The sequence below is a fragment of the Helicoverpa zea genome, chromosome 3, assembly GCF_022581195.2.
Source record: "Helicoverpa zea isolate HzStark_Cry1AcR chromosome 3, ilHelZeax1.1, whole genome shotgun sequence".
NCBI lineage: Eukaryota > Metazoa > Arthropoda > Insecta > Lepidoptera > Noctuidae > Helicoverpa > Helicoverpa zea.
The window spans coordinates 12,673,208-12,696,293 of record NC_061454.1 but is presented as its reverse complement, the minus strand read 5'-3'; the positions used below and the strand labels follow the sequence as shown (position 1 = coordinate 12,696,293).

General features: G+C 37.3%; 1 protein-coding gene across 2 annotated transcripts in view; it reads left to right on the top strand.

The window, feature by feature from the left end:
• Nucleotides 1–23,086, top strand: part of LOC124645790 (leucine-rich repeat-containing protein let-4-like) — a 243,403-nt gene that overhangs the window by 178,514 nt on the left and 41,803 nt on the right. For both annotated transcript variants that reach the window (XM_047185688.1, XM_047185687.1), the window contains exon 5: nucleotides 1,673–1,717. In XM_047185688.1, the coding sequence (XP_047041644.1) occupies nucleotides 1,673–1,717 (45 nt within the window). The remainder of the gene's footprint in view (nucleotides 1–1,672; nucleotides 1,718–23,086) is intronic.

Below are 23,086 nucleotides of genomic sequence, written 5' to 3'. Positions count from 1 at the left end.
GCCCTTTAACTTATTAGACGGTATCTTTGTTTAGCGAATTACGTACATAGCAAAAGCTTATATTAATAAAGCAAGGTTTTAGGTCTACCACTCTACAGGCACGTCACCCACAATTCATACCACTCAGCCTTGTTAAAGCAACAGACTAACAAAAGCATACTTCTATTTTAATTTAATCTAAAGCAGACAGGTAATGAAAATTTTAATATACGCGCCACAAATGTCGGCTACAATTTTCGCGTCAGACCTAACATGAAAAATAAGTCCCACGGAACACGCCACGCATGTTCTTAAGGAGGCGGTAATTTATTACTTACATGTTTCATTACTCAAACGTATACTTACCTATAAGATGAAAAATCGTTTAAAGAAATTGCTTACGTAGCGAGTACAATAAATCGTGGGTAAGAAGCGCACAGTGTAACACACAACAGAGGAGGGTAGGGCATAACTCATTAACTCGAGGCGCGTTTACGAGGTCCGCTATATCGCGAGCCGCGCCGGGATAATGACGCTAAACCGATATCCTTATTTACTGCAAATTGCGTCGGCTCTTACATCTAGGCCGATATGGTATTGGGGTTGTGCTACAAATATCTTGTTACGTTACTTGATTAGTTTTGTTTCATAGCTAAATTGAAAGTTGTAGGGCATAATGTCCATGTTTTATGGAAAACTTGTGTCTTTAGGGGCAAGAATACCGCGCAATAAAAATCACAACGAAAATCGAACGCTACGGCGAACAACCCAAATATTTTTATTTTTTATATTTCTTTTCTAAAGACTTTCATTTACTATACCAATGAATTCAATGAATTCGGTTTCTTTAGCAACAAAATATTAAAATGAACCAAAACACAATTTTCGGTCCTACAGGCTTTAATCAAACGCGTAATTTGTAATTAAGCAGGCAGATTGAATAATAATTAATTGTAAATTGTTAAACACACACGGATTGTTGATAATATTCCTCGCAATACAACCGTGAAATTTCCGAAACTCCAAGTTGAATACGGACAAGCAAATCATCCGTGAAGTGAGTTTGCAAAGGGCACGCGTCCGGAACGCAGCGAGCTTCGTAAACGCGTTTAAACACGTCAAATGCACAATACGGCTATTGTGGCCGATTGATTCAAACAAAAATAGATGTTTTGAAATATCCGCTTTATTTTAAGTGGCAATTATTCGCAACTGTAGATATAATTATGGTGCAAGCAATAATAAAACGCAAAGCCCGGATCCCTTGCACTTGAAATGGAATTCTTAATTACGTTTAATTTTAATATCCGTTCAGTAATTGCTACATTTAAAAGTAATGAATTGCAGACTTACGCTTATTAAGCTGCGTTTTATTATTAACGCTTTAAAAAAATAAATAGTAGCCTTTTAGTATAGTAGTTATCTGTGAATTGATATCCTGACATACGACAATAGTAACATTATGTAACATGTTCAGTAATCCATGCAGATAATCGGAAATTGCCTGACATAATCAAAAGCGATTAGCTTTAGTACATCTAGTTAATTAAATTAAACTTTGCCAAATTTGCTTATTATTGATTAAATTTTGAATAACTTTGAATAAAGCTATTATTATTTGGAAGACCTTTTTATGTAAATATACAATATTTTACCTCTTCATATACTAACAATTTTTTTTTATTTGTTACAGGTGATAACAACGAATACGCGTTCACAATCTACCCCTAAATTAACGGTAAGTGCCACTAGAACTTTCTAGAACAAAGTGCTCTTTGTAGATATCAATTTGGTAATTATTAACGCCAAGAGTCTCGCGATACAAGATAATTGAATTACGTTTGTTGGTATACACCTATTATGTTTGATTTGGTTCATTAGGGTTATTTTAGGACGAGAATCTGAATACATAGGTATATGAGATAATACTAGCTTCTATCCGCGGTTTTAACCGCGTCCCGAGCTAACTGCTTCCCGTAGCCGGATGGTGGTAAAAACTCTGTACGCTTCTCCCGGGTCTAGGCTACCTCCGCTCAAATTTTCAGCTTAAACGGTTCACGACTTTCTTTTCAAAATGTTTAAAGATAAATCTGCATAAGTACTGAAACAACATACAGATGATTATCAAGATTGGAACCCAGCTTTAACACAGTTGAAAAAAAAGGTGGCCAGATGAGTAAAATAAGTAGAGGATGATAAATCAAATCGTGGTATCGAAACTATGATTCATCTTAAACATTACTATATACTACTTTATTCACTCAAAGCTGTCAGTAATTTTGAATTGTATACTCGTTACTACAGTAAACTTGCAGAAGCGATTGTCGAAAACTTGTAGTAAGACGAAATAGTAAATTGCTTAGCCGCTGCACTGCTTGTCTTGGTCAGGGTTGCCAGTGTCTTAAATGTAATTTATACAAATGTGAATAATAATACCCATCTATTTTTTTTTCGTCGTAACATATTGTGATAAAATTACTTAACTACTCCAAATTAAGGTGCTATATTTAGGTCTTGGGTACATAAAAATCCTCAAAAGATTGGGTTTAATGCAATTGGGTTCAGCAGTGGACGTCCTACTTCTGAGATGATGATGATGATGATGAATCCAAACAGGATTTTCAATACGTAATTTTAAAACACCATAATCTAAGTGAGTATTTGGAAGCTAACATTACAAGAGCATATATAAAAAATAAAAAGATTCCAAAGTTTGTATAATAAAAAGATTCCAAAAACAAATTTTGGAATCTATCCAAAAAAAAATACAATATTAATCTGACAATAATCAAGATGGCCGCTGTACGTAAGTCTCAGTAGATTCTGTCGCTTAATTACTTTACGTCTTATCGTATATTAAACCGCTTACTGTGACGTCACGTTCTAATAATTAGATTTAGATAATATAATTCACTGAAACAGATACTGTTCAATTAATGTAATTATAATCGTTATTAGCTTTGAGTTATTGAGTATCGGGGTTTTGAATTTGCTTTGATATTTTCTTGTTATGATTTATGGAGATAGTGTGTACCTGTTTTTGATTTAGTTCCCAAGTTTATATATAGCACTCGATTACACAACTGTACTGGATTATACCACTCCCCTAAGTCAAAATTGTAAACAGCAAAAAGAGCCATTGAAACAAGCCTCAATCGATGTTCGCTAACATTTTAAACGTAATTCTCTTTGACATTACAACAGGGTTACCACATCACAAAAACGAATAAAAATTGTCAAAAAGGTGAGTTCGAAAACGAGGTTGAGCTCCCTACAAAAGAGGAATGCGAATAAGTAGCAATATTCTCAAATCACACGTTCTCTAATTCAGTTGCGGCTGTGTTTCAGAATCGATTGCGCTTTGAAGAGCTACTCTGTACCTCTTTTGTTTTAATTGTAGAGCGGGGACACCGCTCTTACCAACTTTGATGCTTTTTTGTTTCGTGTCCTCATTTCGAATTAGAATGAAGTGTTTTAAAAGTGTTCGGATATCGGAATGTGCTTTCCTTTGTCTATGATGGAAAGGTTCTTTAAAAGGTTCCAATTTTGAATCTAGTGTTTTGGCTGTTGAAATGTGTGAAACCTCTTTACTGCACTCTTGGGTAGTGTTTTAATATGTACATGCATTTTATACCATTAGAACTCATGCACTCACACTATGTAATTAAAATAAATTACTCACCGTGCACTCCGTAATTTCGAAACTTTTTGAGTGCAAAGTTACAGGGATTGTTCCTTACGACACAAACTTTGTTCGGGCTCAAAAAGGACCCTTGTGTATATTTTTCGAAGTAAATGAGTTATTCTCGTTGCCGATAGCAGCGTTTAACCTCCATGGCTCTTAAATTGTGATTTATCACGTTTTATGGCTGACATTAACACACTCGCACATTAAAACCCAGAGATGCACCCTCGATACGCCATATTAAAGTTTTTGAGTGTTGCCATATCTCATAATAAGTCTGCATAACGTTTGTTGCACAAAACACACGCCCACCATTTTCGTTCGCTCTTTCACTTCGTTTTATTTATTAGTTATTCATCAAAATCATTCATTTATTTTAGATTTTTTGATAAGTATTTTCACCACTAAGTTAAATAAGAAACGGGAAAAGGTAAATAAAATCTTTTGTTTTGTTCCTTGGTTCCTCGCTACACCGCCATGGCATTGATTGAGGTGCGTTCGCAAACATTCATCAACGGTGCGATAATTAGCAATGGCTGCGTCCCGAACACGTACACCCCCCAAAATTCGATTCGGCAGTGGTTAATCAGCACCCGAACGCCAGTAATAGGTACCTAATGCGACAACTAATTTCCCAAAAGAAGTACTCCACCTTCCCAGGTTTTTATTGTGACCACTCGCGATTCTTGTCACGATCTTGTCCCCCCCCCCCCGTCCCTCGCGCCCCGCACCCACGGTGTGCAGTCATCAAGCCCGAAAACTTGCGAATTAATACGTGCTTAGATTCCTTCCAAAGCCAACGCAGATAAGAAAGAGATTGTTATACAACTTGTCCGTGAGTTTCGAATGAAATCTGTTAATTTCCGAACGACTTTCCCGCCCTTTTTGCTTTCCCCCTGAATGATGTTGGGAAGTTTCCGAATTCCAAGTTTAAACCGTTGATACAAAGGCTTGTAAGTTTTTCGGCTAATTACTTGAGTAACTTTGGTAATGGCACCTTCGCCTCCGCAGCATGTAAAGAAAAAGTTTTCTCGTTCATTTAATATGTATGATAGTTACTTAACTCTGTCTTCTGCGTAGTGTGAACATTTTCTCTACATTAGACAAGTTCACACTTTCATAATTAACTTTAAAAAATTAACATTCTGTACTAAGAAGGTGTTCATTATAACATTGGTGTATCTCGTTTAATCAGAGCTCCTGTTCAAACCGCGTATGAATGCAGATAAAACTTTGCACATAACCATCGTTAGCCGTAATGTTGGACGCATAAGTAATACAGACGAATGGGACATTGTTCTAAACCTAATTCGGTCCAAACACGCTATCCCGACGCGAATTTCAGTAGTTTGTGAGTACTAACTAGTAAATTTGGAGCGAGGCAGCTATAACAGTGTGTGTATATCATCGTAGCCCGCACTAATCTCGGGGCACTCGAAACGCGAGCAATTTCGCGATCCTTGCGACTCCGGGGCCTCAAGCGACCTCGCCCCTTGCTAACTTAGTGCCACTTGTCTGCGCCTCTCTCGTGCCCTAGGGCTGCGCACCGATCCGAATCTAAGCCTTGATAGTGGGTCAAAAGTTTGACCGCAATTTGTTGTGAAATTAACAGAAGGTTGTTATTTTAATACATTAAAATCTGCGAGAATCTCTAGCCCGGTTTGAGAGAGTTTTCCATTATGGAGACCTAAATAGAAATAGACCAATTTCATATTTTACCCAGCTATGGCACATAATAACTAATGGCAAAACATTTAGAAGGTGTCGTTATACTAAGTTACACACAGAACCCTTACTCTGACCCAAATGTCCGTCCACTTAGGCTACAAACACTAAACAGTCATTAAAATCTAGGTCTAGTGAAGCCTAAATCACGACCAACCCTATCTGAAGCGTCGGCAGTGTTCGGACCCTCTCGTCGGTGCTCGGGCGCACTCGGCATTATTCGGGAACTAAACAGAACCTATCAGAACTAATTGGCGGCGGAACGTAGCGAGCCCGCAGATTGGGACTTCATAAGATTAGCAATGCTCTTGGGAGTACTTCCAGCACAAAATTGAAGACCACTCTAATGTATTTTAAGGTTTCAATTGATAGATAAGAGGAAACGTTTTTGAAACTCGCACAACGAAAATTTCTCGTTACACAGCAAAAGTTTTATAAAGAAATAACTACCAAACAAATAATAAGCATGCGAATGTGAAAGCAACGTTTATTTATCAAAGTCAAACAAGTCATATTTCTCGAACACGCTTTCAAATTGTTATCAAAGCTGAGTGAAAGTTACGCAAGCATACATGGTACTTACAAAAGAAATGGCGATACATCGACGTTTAACAAATGATACACGGCAGTGTAGCCCTCCTCTACAAATCGGTTCACAATTTTCGATCCCGCCTCACGTTGCCTAATCCGATATCAGTAAAAGTAAATTCAACTCGCACATCAATAACCATTTTGACAGTTAAGCCGCCATTTTTCATTTGGCGCGCAACGTTCAAAAGTGGAATCCATGCGAAAATCGCGCAGTCAGAGGTCGCGTTCGAAACAAAAAAGCTTCCTTGTACCGAGGGCGCGCAAACATCGAAACTGCATCGAGAATCCCCTTTTAAACCCCTTATATTGCAGCTTTAATCTGAGTGTGGAAAGTTTTCCCGTAACTAAAGCAGCGATGGAATGGGAGGTGGAATTTTGCTGTTCTAACGTTGGAGCAGGGCGGTACGGTAGATCAACTTCCGAGCCATTTATTCACAAATCGAGTTATTGCACCTCTCGCAGATCGCTTTACATAGGTCATTTGTGGAAATTACACGTCGCCGCAACTTTTCGTATTCATTTCAAGATTAATGAATAAGCTGGTAGCTACCGTTTTAGAGATTAATGTAACATTTCCGTGAAAGAAGCTCACGTTTTCTTAATTTCCTCCTTCAAAGTGGTGCATAAGCCTTAAATTATGACATGGCGTGGCGAAGATAAATTTGTTCCTGTTTATCAAGGCGGTGCTTTAATAAACAAAGCTTGGTTATGCAGTTTCACGTTTATTCACATCAAAATGTCGTAATATATTTTGAATTTAAACCCTTGTCCCATTAGGGCGTCTGTTTGCAGAATTCCACAAAGGCAAATCTAGTTATAAGTGTAACGCCGCGCGTCCAAACACTGTTATCCGTTTATTTCGCTACGTACTGTTGCCGCATATCGCAAATTAAATAACGTGTTTCGACTATGAATAATAGCCGGGCCCGGCCTCAGAACGCGCCCCTTACAATGTTACCATTTGAAATTTAAAATAACAACAATTTTATTGTTTATGGTTGAGAACGCGCGAGTACTTTTAAATTTGGAACTTGAGCACATTTGTTATTTTACATTTTATGGCATCTCTGATGTGACCAGTGTTACGAAATTGTTTCAGTTCATTTTTCGATCTGACATTAAAGTTATTGTTTGACCTTTCCTTACTTTTTATTTTAAACTTATGCAACCTTAAATGATGTTTATCGATAACTTACGTTATAAATAAACTAAAAGGTCAATAGTAGGCCATAAAATCAGGGATTGTTAACCCTGATCTTATGACATTACTAACATTGTCACAACCGAATTTCTTCTTACTATTTAATATTCATAGACCCGAAACGAACCATTGCTTAAACAAGCTAAAATTACACTAAATAAACTTTACAGAAATTGGGCCACTACAAACAAGAGGCCTTTAAAACAGCGCCATTAACAAATAACTTGTTATCACACGAGAAACGGGTTATAAAAAGCATAAAGTTATTCACCGCTACATATAAGGCCGGCTACAAATTTCGCATATCATACCTGGCCGTAGTTTCATAAGCTTTATTAAAATTCCCGTCACAGGGCGGGTCCGATTCTCGAATATCGTGCGCCAACCTTATTATATTCGATCTCGCAACGCACGCGAGCATTTTGACGTACTAATTGCAGGCCCCCGCCTGGGGTTGTTAGATACGACTCAGCCGTCACGGCATACCGAGGGGTGTAAAAGAAGGCTTATTACGAATAGCGAGGCTCACAGAATAAGGATTTAAAGGGAAAATATTTTGAGACATTGTTTTTTAGGAATGTAAGAGAGTTGACGCCACGGACGAAGGAAAAGTAGCGGAGATGCCATAAGATAGCTGGGTCAAGTAACGTACGGGTTCCTTGACAAACCAAAACCGTTCTGTCAAAGATTGGTCTTGATTTATTGGCGATTTTATTTTGAAACTAGTGGACGGGTTCTGCAAAAGGTGGTGATCGCGGAGATAGTAAGGTAAATTTGGATGTTTAGAGTATGAGATACTCCAAACATCCAAATTTTGGCGCGCTACTTTCTTAGGAGATTTTACGTTGTCATCATGTCATCTCCGCTAGTCATTTTATTCTCAATGGTCGACATCAAGCGCAATTTGTTAGTGTGACGCTGTTACGCACACATAGATAGTTTATTGTATGACAGGTATGTGCGTGTGTTAGTTAAACAAAAGTGTTGGAGGTATGATATTATGTTTTGTTTGCCTTAACATTGTTTTACTTTTGTCGTGAATAATTTTAAGGGAGATTAATAGGTTGACATAGGTTAGCTGAAGCTTAGCGTCATGAGTTACTTTTGAAACTGTATTTTGTACGTATATAAACAAAAAGGCACAATGCGGCCTCCTTCGTGTAGAAACCATAAACTAAAACAATATGCCTTATTAAACAAACGTGATATTTTCCTTTGCTTGAAAATCAGAACAAAATGAAAAGCTTACTCGGTTTAATTGCAAATATGAATCTAAATCGTGAATACATCGTACGTTAGCACTAATAAATACGCTAGCTAGCACACGTAAGCGGCAATATCCTCATTGACGTTATTTATTCGTATCCGTACTTCGTCGCCATGCTTATTCACTTCGTTTGCAACCGGTGCACGCGATTGGCGCGCATTTTTACGATTATTTTAAATTTCGAACGTAAAATCCGAACGGCCAGCGCTGGAAACGACTTCGCTTTAATAGGCCGTAAGAAATTGCACCGGATTTTACTAAATAGGTTTTATTATTAACCCCTTTCATACTTTTTTATTAAAATAAAAGTATAAGCAGATTTTTATGCTTTCCGATGAAGTGCATATTTATAGTCCAGAAGGAGCTCAAGGCAATATTACGACCGTCTGAATTTAACATTAAAATCCGGTTAAACAAACGAACTTTCTCATTTTAAATATAAATTCATAGTGGAAACTTTTAAACCCTCAAGTCACCGTAAAGTGTTTGAGTAGTAATCTTTCCCGGCGAGACCTAAAATTAATAAACTTTTGTTGACCTTTACAACTTGCGAGGGATGCCGACCAACGATAAATATGGAGCTATGGCATAACAGCATATCTTAACTTTTTTATTCATCGTAGAACAGCGTAAATTACTTTCAACGTCTCATATTTCATTCTATATTTAAATGCTGTGACGTCATTTAATATCCGACTTGAAAAACTGTGTATGGCAACACTTTGCTTATTATTTTTATTTACATAGGCACCCCAGTGACGTACTATATAATTCATTTTCACTATAACCCACTTGGTCGCGTGACGTCTCAACTACTTTTTTTAATGTTCGTAAATAAAAAAGGTCGGACCGCATTCGTCCTACTTGGACACGCAAGGGACGTAATGTTTCATTTTTTTTTTACCCCGATACTATCTTCGTATACAAAATAAAGTATACCTAATACATTTAAAACTATCACCGCTGTTAGATAGCAACTGCGTTATTAATTCTAAGGGCAAATTAACCTTTGTTAATTTTGAAAGCAGATGGTATCGGTTTTAATTTAATATTAATAATGAACTGCGGTTTTGTTGCCACTATGAAAAAATAATGGCTGCTCAAAGAATCGTTGTCTTTGAAGTTTTAATAATTAATACGTCGTCGTTCGAATATTTAATTTTCTATTTGTTACTTTGGATTAGGAGCTTGAAAATTCTACGAATGCAGCTGTTTGTTTCTTTGTTTATTTTATTGTGGTTATCCAGCCAGACTTTAAATGAAGGCTCTAAATACTTCTAATAAACTTTTAGCAACAAATAAATCATAAACAATTATATCGTACGAGTACAGTGAACCGTATTTAACCCCATAATTTCCCATTCAACTAAAAATAACCATTTATACTCATCAAATTATTGCGGAATAATTTATTCGCGCCATTACCCGAACACAAAATGGCGGCCATATTCATATGAGGCGTGATTTGCAACATTGCCTCTGATTATACCATCAACAGTGTGACAGCTGTTCTATCAATCATTTTCTATCAGCTCTCATGGAATCAATTACGGACAGCAACTGTTGCACAACCAATGTCCCACAAAATATAATTGGTTTAATGTGACTGACAAATCATGTCGCGTCGTTGCAATATACATGTCATAGAATGTTGTTGTTCGTAAGTTATTAGTTAGCAGTCTTAACTCATTGAATAGTAGACAAATATAGCGGGCCTATTTATAATGCAGGTACCAAAATGTAAAAAATCTCAGCTTTACCTGATAGATACGTTTATAATTAAAAATGCTTAAGTGTAGGTGAATTTTACGCGTACCTAACGGTATTTTTTAACTGCATATAAGCAATTAACTGGCCAACTTAAGACCATGAAGGTGTCACTGCCAACACCGAAAATTTTAATTAACCTTTAAAATGCGTTTCAACCAACATTAACCAGCATAATAAACACTATCATTTTCTTGACGGAATCATATTCATTTCGACAAATATAATTTGACATCTCGCGATGGCGCCACTTCCGACGGCAAACGTCAACTAGACGTCAAGTTCAGTATAATTTGAATTTAGTTCGGAATTCCGTCGCTGCCAAGAAATGTTGTTCCCTGCGTGTGACGTATAAAATCTAACGCGGGACACGTATTCGTGTTTTATCGCGCACATACATCAAACTAATGACCCCTGGCTGCGGATGACCGCGTTCCTTATATTGCGACATTTCGACGCTCGTAACCGATGCCCGATGGCACACTGATAATAAATGCAAGTTTTATAAGGCTTTTTATCGCAACGGAACGGAATTTATGCGTTCACAGCGGTTTAACTGTTCCCACGGCGATGCTTTATCGCAGCGAATGCTTTTTTAATTTGCCCATAAAGTATTTGCTTTGATGATACTTTCAATTAATTTTTTAATGCGTTTTAAATATTTTGATGGCGGTGATCATAAATTTTGTCTATGGAGCTTAAATATGAATTGTTAATTACTTAATTCCGTTATAACGAACTTTTAATATTTCAATATTTTTATATCAAAAACTCTCACACCTAATAAATATTTAATGCATGGCCACATAACTAACCGAAATCTATATTCAAATCTAAACTAGAGGAGCACCGTAATCAATCACGCCATCGATACTCAACTAAACTTATCCGATTACACATAGTGCATAAACCACGATCCCAAATACTGTTGGCAGTAAAACAGAGCTATGTCTGTGCAGTACGAGGTACGGAAGCGAGCAGTGCATTTGGCCGATTTTAGCGGAGTTATTCGGCGAACGCGAGTCGGCGCGGGCCGGTCACTCGCGTATTGTTCCCGACGCCGCCGTCCGCATCGCCTACTGAACTCTGTTCCGTTCCGAGCCACATAAAGAATCCCCTTTATTGCTCTCTGCTCGTGTGTGTGTAATCTATGCGTACTAAACCCTGAGCAAGAAAACTAATTCCAACATAAAGATCGTCGCGTTTTTGCTTGGAGTGCGCAGAAATTTTCATTTTGTTTCAGTACGTAATAGCGGTAATAAGCGCTAGTAATGTTTATGTTCAATGAAGTACCTGGATAAAGCTTTCTTTGTTTGAACGACGACGTGTTTAGAAATGCTAACATATTTCCACAGTAAATGTTAAAACTAACTGCTAGTTTCTCTAACAGAGAGAGTTTCCCACAAAACAACGCTGACATTTAAGCTTGACGTCTGTTTTCAGGTGCGTTAACGGTAGTTAAAATAAGCATAAAGTTGTTTCCCCGGCTGCCGGAAGCGGCGGCCATTCCGCGCGAATCTTGTTGAATTATTTGTACAAAATGGCCGCCAGTGACCGTCACTTACCCTTTGTCCTCCGTCCAAAGCACGGTGTGTGAACATTACGCCGATATAAAACCACTAATTGTTACCGTTAAATGCACGTTTATTCGCTATAAAAATTCTCACATAACAGAGAAAATAAACCAGAACTAAAGCACAGCATTAAACTGTGGACGTAATTTAATTCGCAATAATTTCATTTGTTATAATTTCCCTCCATAATCGTATTTAGCACTTACACGGGCATTCGGTAATAACACGATTATTTGTTGCTATGCTCGGGGGGAATCGTAATTAGTTGATTACTAGCACGGCGTTAAATTCAAGCTTTAGTTAAACAATTGATGCGTATTATTAAGACTAGTTCTGGGAACCGCTTTGAGTAAAATTCTGGTGTAACGCGACACCGCGGCTGTCAAGCTAGGGCCTAATTAAAAATCCAACTGCGGTGCCGTTCCGACAACATATTAATCGGTCGGTGTAGAGGCGCGGTCGTAACAAATATAATAAATTAACTCCGTGTATCGTAATCGATCGTGTGTAGCATCGAGATGTTGACTTTTCAATTAAGTCGACTGCCGATCTTGCGCCGACAACCGTACGATTAATCAATCGTGGTCGGACGAAGCGTCCGCCTCGTACCATGGGACGCGCCAAAATTATCAGGAATTAATGGACCCCCGCCTGGACAACTGTGCTCACTCATGTTTTATTTACTCGTCTCGCACTAGAATAGAAACAGCCAGGGGACGATTCTCATTTACCTATTAGAGTATCGATTCGTCTACAATGTTGACGGTTCTTTGTTTTCAACAACTCGAATTCCAGGAAATGATATTTTATGTCTGAAAGAGAATTTTTGATGATGTCGCTCGCAAAAGCTTTTAATTGGACGAAGACGTAATCGACTAAGGTTACCTTTTGTACCGAGAAACTACATTTCTTAGAAAATTATTCGATTCAATCGATTTATTATTCGAGTGTATAATGAGATGTGTTCTCGTAGTTTGGCTATCTATCGCGTACATTTCGCTTCGATACCCAATAGTCTATGCACGATATAATTACTTTTAACATCAATCTTGCCCTCGTTTCGTTTGTGTAACGCTTAAAAGTACAATATGTATTGAAAGCTTTGTAATTGAACTTCAATGAAAATCGTTAATTCGTTCAAATATTTGAGTTGATTGTTCTGTTAAACAGAATTAAATAAGTTTATTATTAGATCACAAAGAGAACCGTTTGGTATCGAGATAAGCTTTTTATCCACTTTATTTCATGAAACAATTTCAGATCTGTCACTACAAAGGTTTTATCTTCTACTAAATAAAAACTCTTTACTCATCAGCTTCCATAACGTAACCAACGCTTCCTAATTTGAAATTCGAAAACGGAACATCACACGCTAACTTCTGCAACACAACTTCGAACTAGCAATAACCATAGACAATACGGAGTCTGGTCCCAACCTCATAAAGTCGTACCTATACTACCGGAGACATTATACATATGATTTGGGAGTACCAGTTTAATAGTTGCGGTCTGCGTCGGATTGTCGGTCGCATCGCACGACAGTTTGCGGCGTCGGGCCCCAATTAGATTAAATCTAGATGCATACAAACCTAGCCATTACAGTAACGGATCGGAACAATGACGGAGTTTCGACAAACTAATTGTTTCGACAGTTATTCGGAAGTAATAAACTTGCTTCCAATGTTCGGTGGTGACTGAGTTTCTATGTACTGATGTTGGTAGGTAGTGTCATTGTTGTGTAGATAAATAGATATAAAAGTTGGAGTAGATTTTTAAATAATTCATTGGTAATGCATCTTAATACATGTACTACATAAGATGGAAAAAGTAAGTATATAGTCATAAGTAATTGAAAATTAATCAAATTCTTATATGTAGTGTTAGGTGTCGCTTATTTACCATATTTTTTCATAATCTCACTAAAATTATATTCCAAACCAAACATACCAAAAAACAGTCGATTCAGTAATACAAATGACGCGAGTCAATCTTCTGCTACGATCTCGTAGCTGTCGTAGTCAATCATCATGTCAGCTACGGCGTAGCAATGCATTGGCATGAAAATTGCAATTTTGTTTTTATACCTCGTACCCATATACGCCTTAAGGGAATGAACGAATGTTATGAAAGTACCCTAAATATAAATTAGCAAAGTGGGGTAGGCAGAAAGCACCTGCGAACTCATATAAGGTTTTACTGCGATCATCTATCACGTGGTTGAGTAAACCATAGAGGGTATAACCATAAATATGATCAAGGATGTATACTTGTAGTTAAAAGTATGGCCTGGCGTGAGGCCAAGTGAATGCGTACTGTGCTTTTTTTATTAATATTGTTTTTATAACATTAACAAGTAACGTTAACAAATATACAGAAAGAAAAGAACAACAGTGATGTTGGTTTATTTTAGTTTAAACTAAGTTTTACGCCGACAGGTAAAAATAGGTATTCCTTAGCCTTGGCAATTAAAAAGTAAGAAATAATATCAACTTTGTAAAACTTCTAAACAACTTTAATATTTGATAAACACGTTTTTTCCCCTAAAACTTTAATAAAAGCACCTTGAGTTTGTGCGGTGTTCAGTCATTGACCTCAAGAACAGCTGTTGTTTTTATTAGATACAATAACTAGCTTGGAAATAGCAGTGTTTCTTTTGTTTTTGGCATGGCCACGTTTTCAAGAAAACGTGATGCGATTAAATAACATATTAAATTCGTACATCTATACTTCTACACCTACACTAATATAATAAAGACGATTATTATTATTATTTTTGTTTGTATCCTCAAAAACTTCTGAACTTGAAAAATTCTTTCACTACTGGAAAGCTACTCTCTTCCTAAGTAACACAGGTTATATTTTATCCCGGTACGGGCAGTAGTTCCCGCGGGACACGGGTAAAACCGCGGGAAATCGGCTAGTACCTAACTTGTAACTGTGAGTTAGAGATTCTCACATTACTCGATCAGGGAATCAAACCTTGGACCTCAAACTAAGTTGGTGCACTTGCTAGTAGTTTACTTTAAAAGATATTTATCTGATAATATCATATTTATAACTCGTATTTATTTTATAGTTTCATAAAAATCTAATGTTTGGTCAATAAAAACCCGTATGTGATCATTATGGTGTATCGATGCAGATGAATACTTATGCACTCTATGGTAGAAGAGATAAAAATATTTATTTTTGTATTTTTCTTCCATTTCCATTCTGAATGCGAGAGTAAATAATAACCATGGCTTTATTGAAGGATATTTAAATGTGTTATTAACTTTTAGTTTTTATTTCAGCTGAGATGAGGGTAGATGATATTACAGTTTTAGAGTACTGATTTACGGTTGTGAGTACGGATTTCTAAAACCGATCTATGATTTTCTTGCGACTGGAGATAAGACTTTATTTATATGTAGCTAATGTCACAGTTTACTATCTAATGGCAAAACAAAGTAAAGATCGGTTATATAAACCCGCAATTAGACATAGGCTTTTGAGTAACGTAACAAAGATTCCCGCTCGAAACTTTTAAATATTATGAAGACAAGCGTCTATGATCCGATCATACTAAAAAAGTTTTTCATTGTTAAAAGAATCGCTAAAATAACTTCTAATAACACAAACCACTACAGAACCTCGCTAATATATTCTAAACATAATTTAAAAGCATTAGAACCTTGGGAACTTTTACACGTTAAGATTTTTTTAATATTCTTAACCTACATTCTCTGCTAAAGGAAATTCAACCTTATCGATTAGACAATAAGGTTGAATGGTTGCATATGCAAAGTGCATTAGGTAAGTTCTTGCTAATGCAAATGCGACCTTATTGTGTACAAAATAAGGTTGAAAGGTTTGAGGTTAGGAAAGGCCACATAATCGGATAGTGGCTATAAATCGCAGTGGACAGTAGTACTAATGTTCGGGTTGTTTAGAATTTGTTCACACGACGTTATTCATTATCAAACGTGAATCTAAACAATTATTGCATTTCTAACGTGTTTGTTATGTGATAACTATCGTGGTATGTTTTATTTATGTGCTGTTGTGATTGAGAAAATAAATAATGCATTGCAGGTATTTGGGAATGGCTTTAAAAAGATATTGCAATGCTGTTTTTACGAGAAATTCTGATTCAAATCTTTCTCTCATTAAGCTTTTGTATCTATTTTAGATTATTTTTCTATCCTTTAAACCATCTTAGTTGCCTATTCATTTGCAGTGTTAGGTATACAAGCCATTTTCCCGCGGTTTCAAACCTATATAGCCTTTGTATACCGGCGATAACGCAGCTTTCCAAGAGTGAAATAACTTTTCAAACTGGTCAAGTACTTTCGGAGCCTATTCATGTCAAAAAAACAAATAATCAAATCTTGCCTTTTTAATATTAGTGTAGATTATATAGTTTTCAATCGTTTTCCGTAAATATTTACATGATTCACAAACGAAGGCTCAACAATTGTCGCAGTCCAATAAGTATACAAATACAAGCAAACTACAAAACTATGGCGTCTATTAATTTCAATTTCAATACAATACCAATAAACAGAAGTGAATAAATTTCCCTCGGCCCAAACCGTCGAGACAAATGGCCGTTTCGGACCATAGACTATACTGGCAATTGGCCTTAGCGGGGGTCAACAAATGCCAGATCCCGGGACCCATGTATCACGGACTGTGCCTCACGCTTTTTCTCTTGTGGGGTAGGCTGAGATCTGGGTAGTTCATGAATTATTCCATTAGGAAGTGTTAGCAATAAGAACAATATTATTTGTGAAAACTAATCCTTTTCGGATTAGGAAAATACGGAAGAGATTTTTCCGAGAAAAATAGAAGGGTTAGCAAAAACTAATTATCTAAGAAAACATTGGAAAATTAAAACGAACAAAAAACATAAAAACCAGTTAGCAACTTAACAATTATAAACAGTTATTTAATTCGCCAAATTTAGCTCGAACGGTACTAACAAATTCAAAACAGCCTTGTACCAACAACAAACAAAAAACACCTAATAATACTACCTATATATCTAATACCTGTTCCCAAAAACAAGGCGAATTATTAATACCGGCTGTTTATCAGCCACAGCCAGGGAAAACACCGAGTCTTATCGGGGTACGACAAATGATCCCTGCGAGGCGCCGTGAATTACACCCAACTACTGACATTTGTCACAGCATCACGTCATAACCGCTGTGACCTTCGCAGCCTTCGAAATGGGAAGTATTGGGACATTGAAACTGGGGTCTTTTAAAATTTGTAGGGAGAATTTAGCGATGACTGATTTTTGGGAAATTAGTCTTTGTGTAAAAAGTTATTTTCAGTCCTAAATGAAGACTTCAAACTTGGCTTTGTCACTACACATATTCTTCAAATTCAAAAGCCTATCTTGTATCTCACTTTAAATGCATTGATTCCAGCCAAAAATATCTGGTCTTTCAAGTCGAACTCCCCAAATCATCGACTATAAAGACCAAAATTTACACAGTTTAATTGCGTAGTGTCTACCATTGTACATGTGAGGTCCCCCAGTAAATCTCCGGCTATCCTATTAAGATAATAATCAGCAATTCGCAAACATCGACCACAGAACCCAGGGCCCCCATAACTAATCCCAAAGGATTTAAATCGTACATTTTTGGTAGGATTAATTAGAATTCCTCTGGCACAGTTTGTGATATGCACGAAGGAGAAAAGACTAGCGGAGATGCCCTAACGCAGGTAGGTCACGCGCCTTCAGGTAGGTCAAATACGTCACGACTACGTCACGGCAGGCGTGGCTGGACTCCGCCCATATACCGTCCTTTACATCAAACTGACATCTTGTCATAGTTGTATTTTTACCACAATTTCAACAGATTTTATTTGTTACTCGATTAAAACGATGAAATGCGCTATCATTAATTGTAGAAATTGCTCAGGATCCAAACTCAAACATACCATAGGATAACATTTCACGTGTAAGTAATATTTTAGCTTTAAAACATATTTTTTGCTAGAGACATCTGTCGTCGAATAGCTGCATTTCTAGAACCTCTAAGTGAATTTGTATTATTTTCGTATCAATCTTGTATCAATGTATATTATTGGTATCAATTTTTGCCTTAAAAAGCAGCTTCATTTTTCCTTGCATCCTACAAGTTTTTTTATAGATTATTACAAACCAAAACATATGATATATTATCATGAAAATTGAATATTATAAAAACACCATCTTTCGGTAAGTAGTCGACTTACGTAAATTTGAAGTAAAATTGTGTTCATCAAGACAGAGAGACCCGTTACAAAATTAAGTGCTACCAGACATCGAAAATGCAATCACCCATTCTTAAAAAAGGTCTTATTTAAAAAAGCTGCAATTATCTTAAAATTAATCATAACTCTAACTATGTATATTTATTTATATTCATCACTAGCCGTTTTCCCGCGGTTTCACCCGCGTACCGTGGGAGCTACTGCCCGCACCGGGATAAAATATAGCCTATGTTACTTGCAGATAATATAGCTTTCTAATGGTGAAAGAATATTTAAAATCGGTCCAGTAGTTTTTGAGTTTATCCATTACAACCAAACAAACAAACAAAGTTTTCCTCTTTATAATATTAGAATAGATCAGCAATGTTTTACATAGGTATATCTCTCTTGCCGTACATACTTTTTGAATGTACCTTTACTCAGAGCAACATCCGACTCACATAAAGTCTGCTACTTATTTAGTGGATGCGCCGTTATGATACAGTTGTGAAAACTCTAATTTGATAAACACTGTCCCTATAATTTTAATTCCCATTTTTCTTGGTGAATTTCGTAATGTGGCAACATCGAAAATAACAACAGTCATCGCAGCACGGTTCTAGAACAAATAGAACGAATTTTCGTGCTTGTGATGCCATAGTGGCTAGTAGACGAACTAACACAATGCCATAAGTTGATACTTAAATTACACCATGGGGGTATTTTAGACCCGTGGTGAATAAAAATGATTTTTCATCGAGTCTCCGTTTAATGGTTCCTAGAAACCTATTTCATTTCTGGAGGAGTAAATAAATTGTTGTGGGGCAAGTTCTCTGCACAAAATAATACTTATATAACAATTAATTTTCTAACTTTTTTATCTCTCTCTTTTTCTTCGTTCATTTCAAATGAATGCTTCTTTAAACTTTCTAATTGAATTACTATTTTAAAAGAATTATTAATTTTGAGTGTTTACTTTACTTTTGAGTATGTCACTAGTGGTCGATGTTAGTTTAGGGTTAGATTTTAATCATCCTATTCCACGCTAGATGGATTTACAAAAAATGGGTGGCTTCCCATAAAAGGCGTATAAGGGTGGAGCACGGGTGGAGACAGTAACGTTCCTCGTCCCCCGCTCACCCGAATTTTGGCGCGCTGCTTTGTTAGGAGATTTTTCGTTAGGGCATCTCCGCTAGTCTTTTCTCCTCCGTGGTGATATGGGATTATCCTGTACCGCTAAACGTTGTCATAACAGTTACGTAGGGTCCTTGTCCTCCTTTATGTGTAATTTCCAGACCCCATATCTAAGTCGGCCTAGGAAATTATGCCCCACTCACTGTAATATGGGATTAAACACTTCAGAATACGAATTTCGGACATTAAATAAAATAATATGTTGTGGCCTTGTATGGTACGGTTACGGACTAATGGCGGGTTCAGAATATAAGCATTAGATAGATAATAGTGTGAATAGCTTTAGTAGCTTCTATATTTTAGTTGTAATAGGTCCAAATTACTCTTTGATCATCATAATAAACCGCATTTGTTTTACAAAAACTTTTCACGATAACACTGACGGTTGGTCCGATACCAGGAGAGCAGCATAAAACAGGAGTTTCGACAAAATAAATGAATTTCGGTGGAATACTTTTCCCTGTATCGCAGGCTGGGTAACTGACCTCGAGCGTTTTTCGTACAGTTGTAGAACTCGTGGCTCGTGCCATAGATACAGGTAAACATTTGTCAAAAGTAACTTAAACTAGAAGCCTGACTAGTATAAAATCAGTAAAATTGCAAATAAACTAAATGTAAATAACATAGTCACAGTCTGGAGCATGACGTAAATTAACAGGGTAGCCAACTAATAAAATAACTCCACTCTTTTAATATTCATGAGATCTACAATGATCGTTATCTCTCAGTGTACCTACACTTGACTCCACCGAGAGTTACAATCGAACCTAAGGTCACCCTAAGGTCCTGCCGGGGCTGCGGGTCCTGCCGGGGCTGCGGGTCCTGCCGGGGCTGCGGGTCCTGCCGGGGCTGCGGGTTGTTCGAAAGAGATACCGCGGCCCTGGTACATAAAAGGCCTATGACGGAACACGACGATTTTAGTCAGTAAAAGTCTGACACTCCCTCACCGCTGCTAACCCACAGCGGGAGGGGTCATTTGATGATTTTACGTCGCTAAAAAAAAAAAAAAAAGGTCACCCTAAGGTTGACTAGTGAGAATGCCTATGGCATTAAGTCCGCCTTTGTAATTTTAGGATTGCATAAAGTTAAATAAATAAATAAATAAATAAACTCGTGTGCGTAGAGTTGTCCAATACCTACGCTTGCATAAGCACATTACTCAAATGCGAAACGATTAACACGCAATTCATGGATGCTCAGGTTAACAACCACTTTGTGAATAACCAGAAAATTAAATAAACCATATAACTTTACGACTTGAATATGGAAAACGCACACTGCACTCGTAAAATAAAACAACAATAAATCCATCCGAGACCATTTTACTACTTAATAGTATTACTACCCGTTGAACTGATTCGGCTAAGTAATCAGCTTGTATATGGTCGAGTTCTCGGTAATCGAATACTGCGATAGGGTGAGTACATCACTACTAAGTCCTAGGGCGTTCTAAGTGCCTCGGGACAGCACTTGGAGCGTGATGAGAATCTAGCCACTGAGGGGTTTAGGGGATAATGTGGATGAAATACAATGGCATGATAAAGTTCGCGGGATGTACGACATGATACATTCTGCCCCGCAGCCATAGTGCCGCCCGAAACCCGATTGTGTACTGAATTGATTCCCGAATTCTGAGAACAGTGAAGCAATTTATAACCAGTTACGTGATATTAATCTGAATTTGAACGTAATTACCGTGTTTGATTTACCGTTCATCGGAACCGGCTAATAGAAAACTTAATTAAGTAATAAAATTCGGAATGTAAACAGTTCGCTCAGAGCTTTATGCTGTGTTTGCTTTACACTTTCGGTGGCACTAAACAGATACGACTAAACCACATTGGACCTCATTCGTAAGTCTAACAAACAAAGTTAGTGTAACAAGTAGGGAGACATGGCGACTATCAACGAAGTTATCCTCGTTAAAAATACTTGGTGACAACTAAGTCGGCCGTATGCTATCTGCTAACTAAGTTCAATGAGAATTACAGTTCCGATCGCCTGCGGAGTGCATCGAGGGATGCGCGTGTTATCGGCGTCGCCACGCGGCGGAATCCCCCTCCGAACTCCTTCCAACTCCTCCTAACTCCTCTTATTTATTCCTCATATTCCGCGAAGTGCGCTCGAGGATTATTGGCCGGTTATCGGAAGTGGATAAATTACTTTATTACTCGCTCGCGGGGAACCCTTTCGGCGCTGTAAAATGGGAGCATCGAAGCTATTTTCACGGCGGAATAACGCTCGTTCCGCTTATAAAAGGATTCATTTTTTAAATCGATAGGTATTATTTTGCGTGTGAATAATCGTCCGGCGTTATGGAAAAATGAATGTGTCGCACCAGTACCCTTCCCGCTCGGGCGCCTCGATATTTTCGGGCAAGTGTTTTTCTATCGCACCGGACTCGATATTGTGATAAAGAACTATCAGAGCAAGCTGTTATTGCTCACGTGAACATCTTTCATTGTTATGACTGAAAAATAAAACCGTATTACATAATAGGTTTGTAACATTCATCAAAACTGTAAAATATCATTTGGTTGTAACATTTTCGCAGATCATTGTAATTCCGAATGGGTATTAACCACATTTATTTTAATAGATCAAACCCCAATCTTATCATCGGTCAGTGACATAGCCTCTAGCTACTAAAAACGGAATCATGCTAATTTCGAAAATGGACTACCCTTCAATTAATTATTAAGGAACTGAAAACCCTTTTAACCCCGTTTGGTACAAAACGTAACGGCGGAATGGGTGCGGTCATTTATCTTTATAAGTGTTCGGGGCATTAGTGGGGGTGCGAGTCGCATTCATTACGTGACTTTAATTTACTAATATCATTAATCGCATGGAGTGGACACATTTTTTTCTGTCAAATTACTGCAATGGCAACATTGATACTTGATATGTCACTTAGCTGTCAAAAGTCAAAATGTCATATTTGACATCAAAATTGGCGGGAATCAGGATTCGCTAGCCTCACAGAAATGCTCGTTTTATTTGCAATGCTATCAAAACGTAACCACGCTAATACAAGTGGGTGCTCCAATATTCAACAAACAGGCTTGTCTGTTGTTGTGTTAATCCCGCCGGATTATCCCACTTACTTGGAGTTTGATCAATTTAAACACCGTCACTGAAGCCTTTTAATAATCTCTTTGTTTACGTTTAATTCCGAGCTTCGGATCTTAATTCTAATGTGAGTAATGTTGCCTGATTGAAATTATTATTCCTACTCAGGGCTATGTGTTTGGGACTGTTAAATTGTGTCATAAATAAAGCTTCAGTGTTACGCTGTGTATTAACATCGCTTTTGTAGGTTTATTTAATATTTTTGCAACACCAGTAACTTTTTCAGCACATATCTGCAAAATTGTAGAGCCTAAAATTTAAATTCACATACGACCCAAATAGATACTTTGTTTACAAAAGCACCTTCTGTTTATTAGTGAAACTATCCCAACAATTTAACAATTCTGGTAACAAAAAAAACTAATGGCTTCAGCATAATAACGTTCCAGTTTACACCCGAAACATTTTTAACGGCGGCCATTTTCTCTTACGGCCATGGCTACTACAAAATAAAGTCGTTAGCATAATGCTGTTTGTGACTCTTTAATTACGAAACTATGTGTTATGTAGAAATAGCGAACGTTACAGAGAACGCTTATAATAGCTTGGGAGCCTTTCCAGTCGTAAACTGTTGGTTATTATGTTAAACCTCTTTTCTGTCAGCAATAGCAACAATGCTGGAGGAAATGTTGCTTTTTTAATGGCGGATTGTTTCTGCTTTCCTCTCGTTCGTAAATGGAACGCAAACGGGATTTTTTTATGTTAAATCAACATGTATTGCGCTTTTGTTTACAACCAGT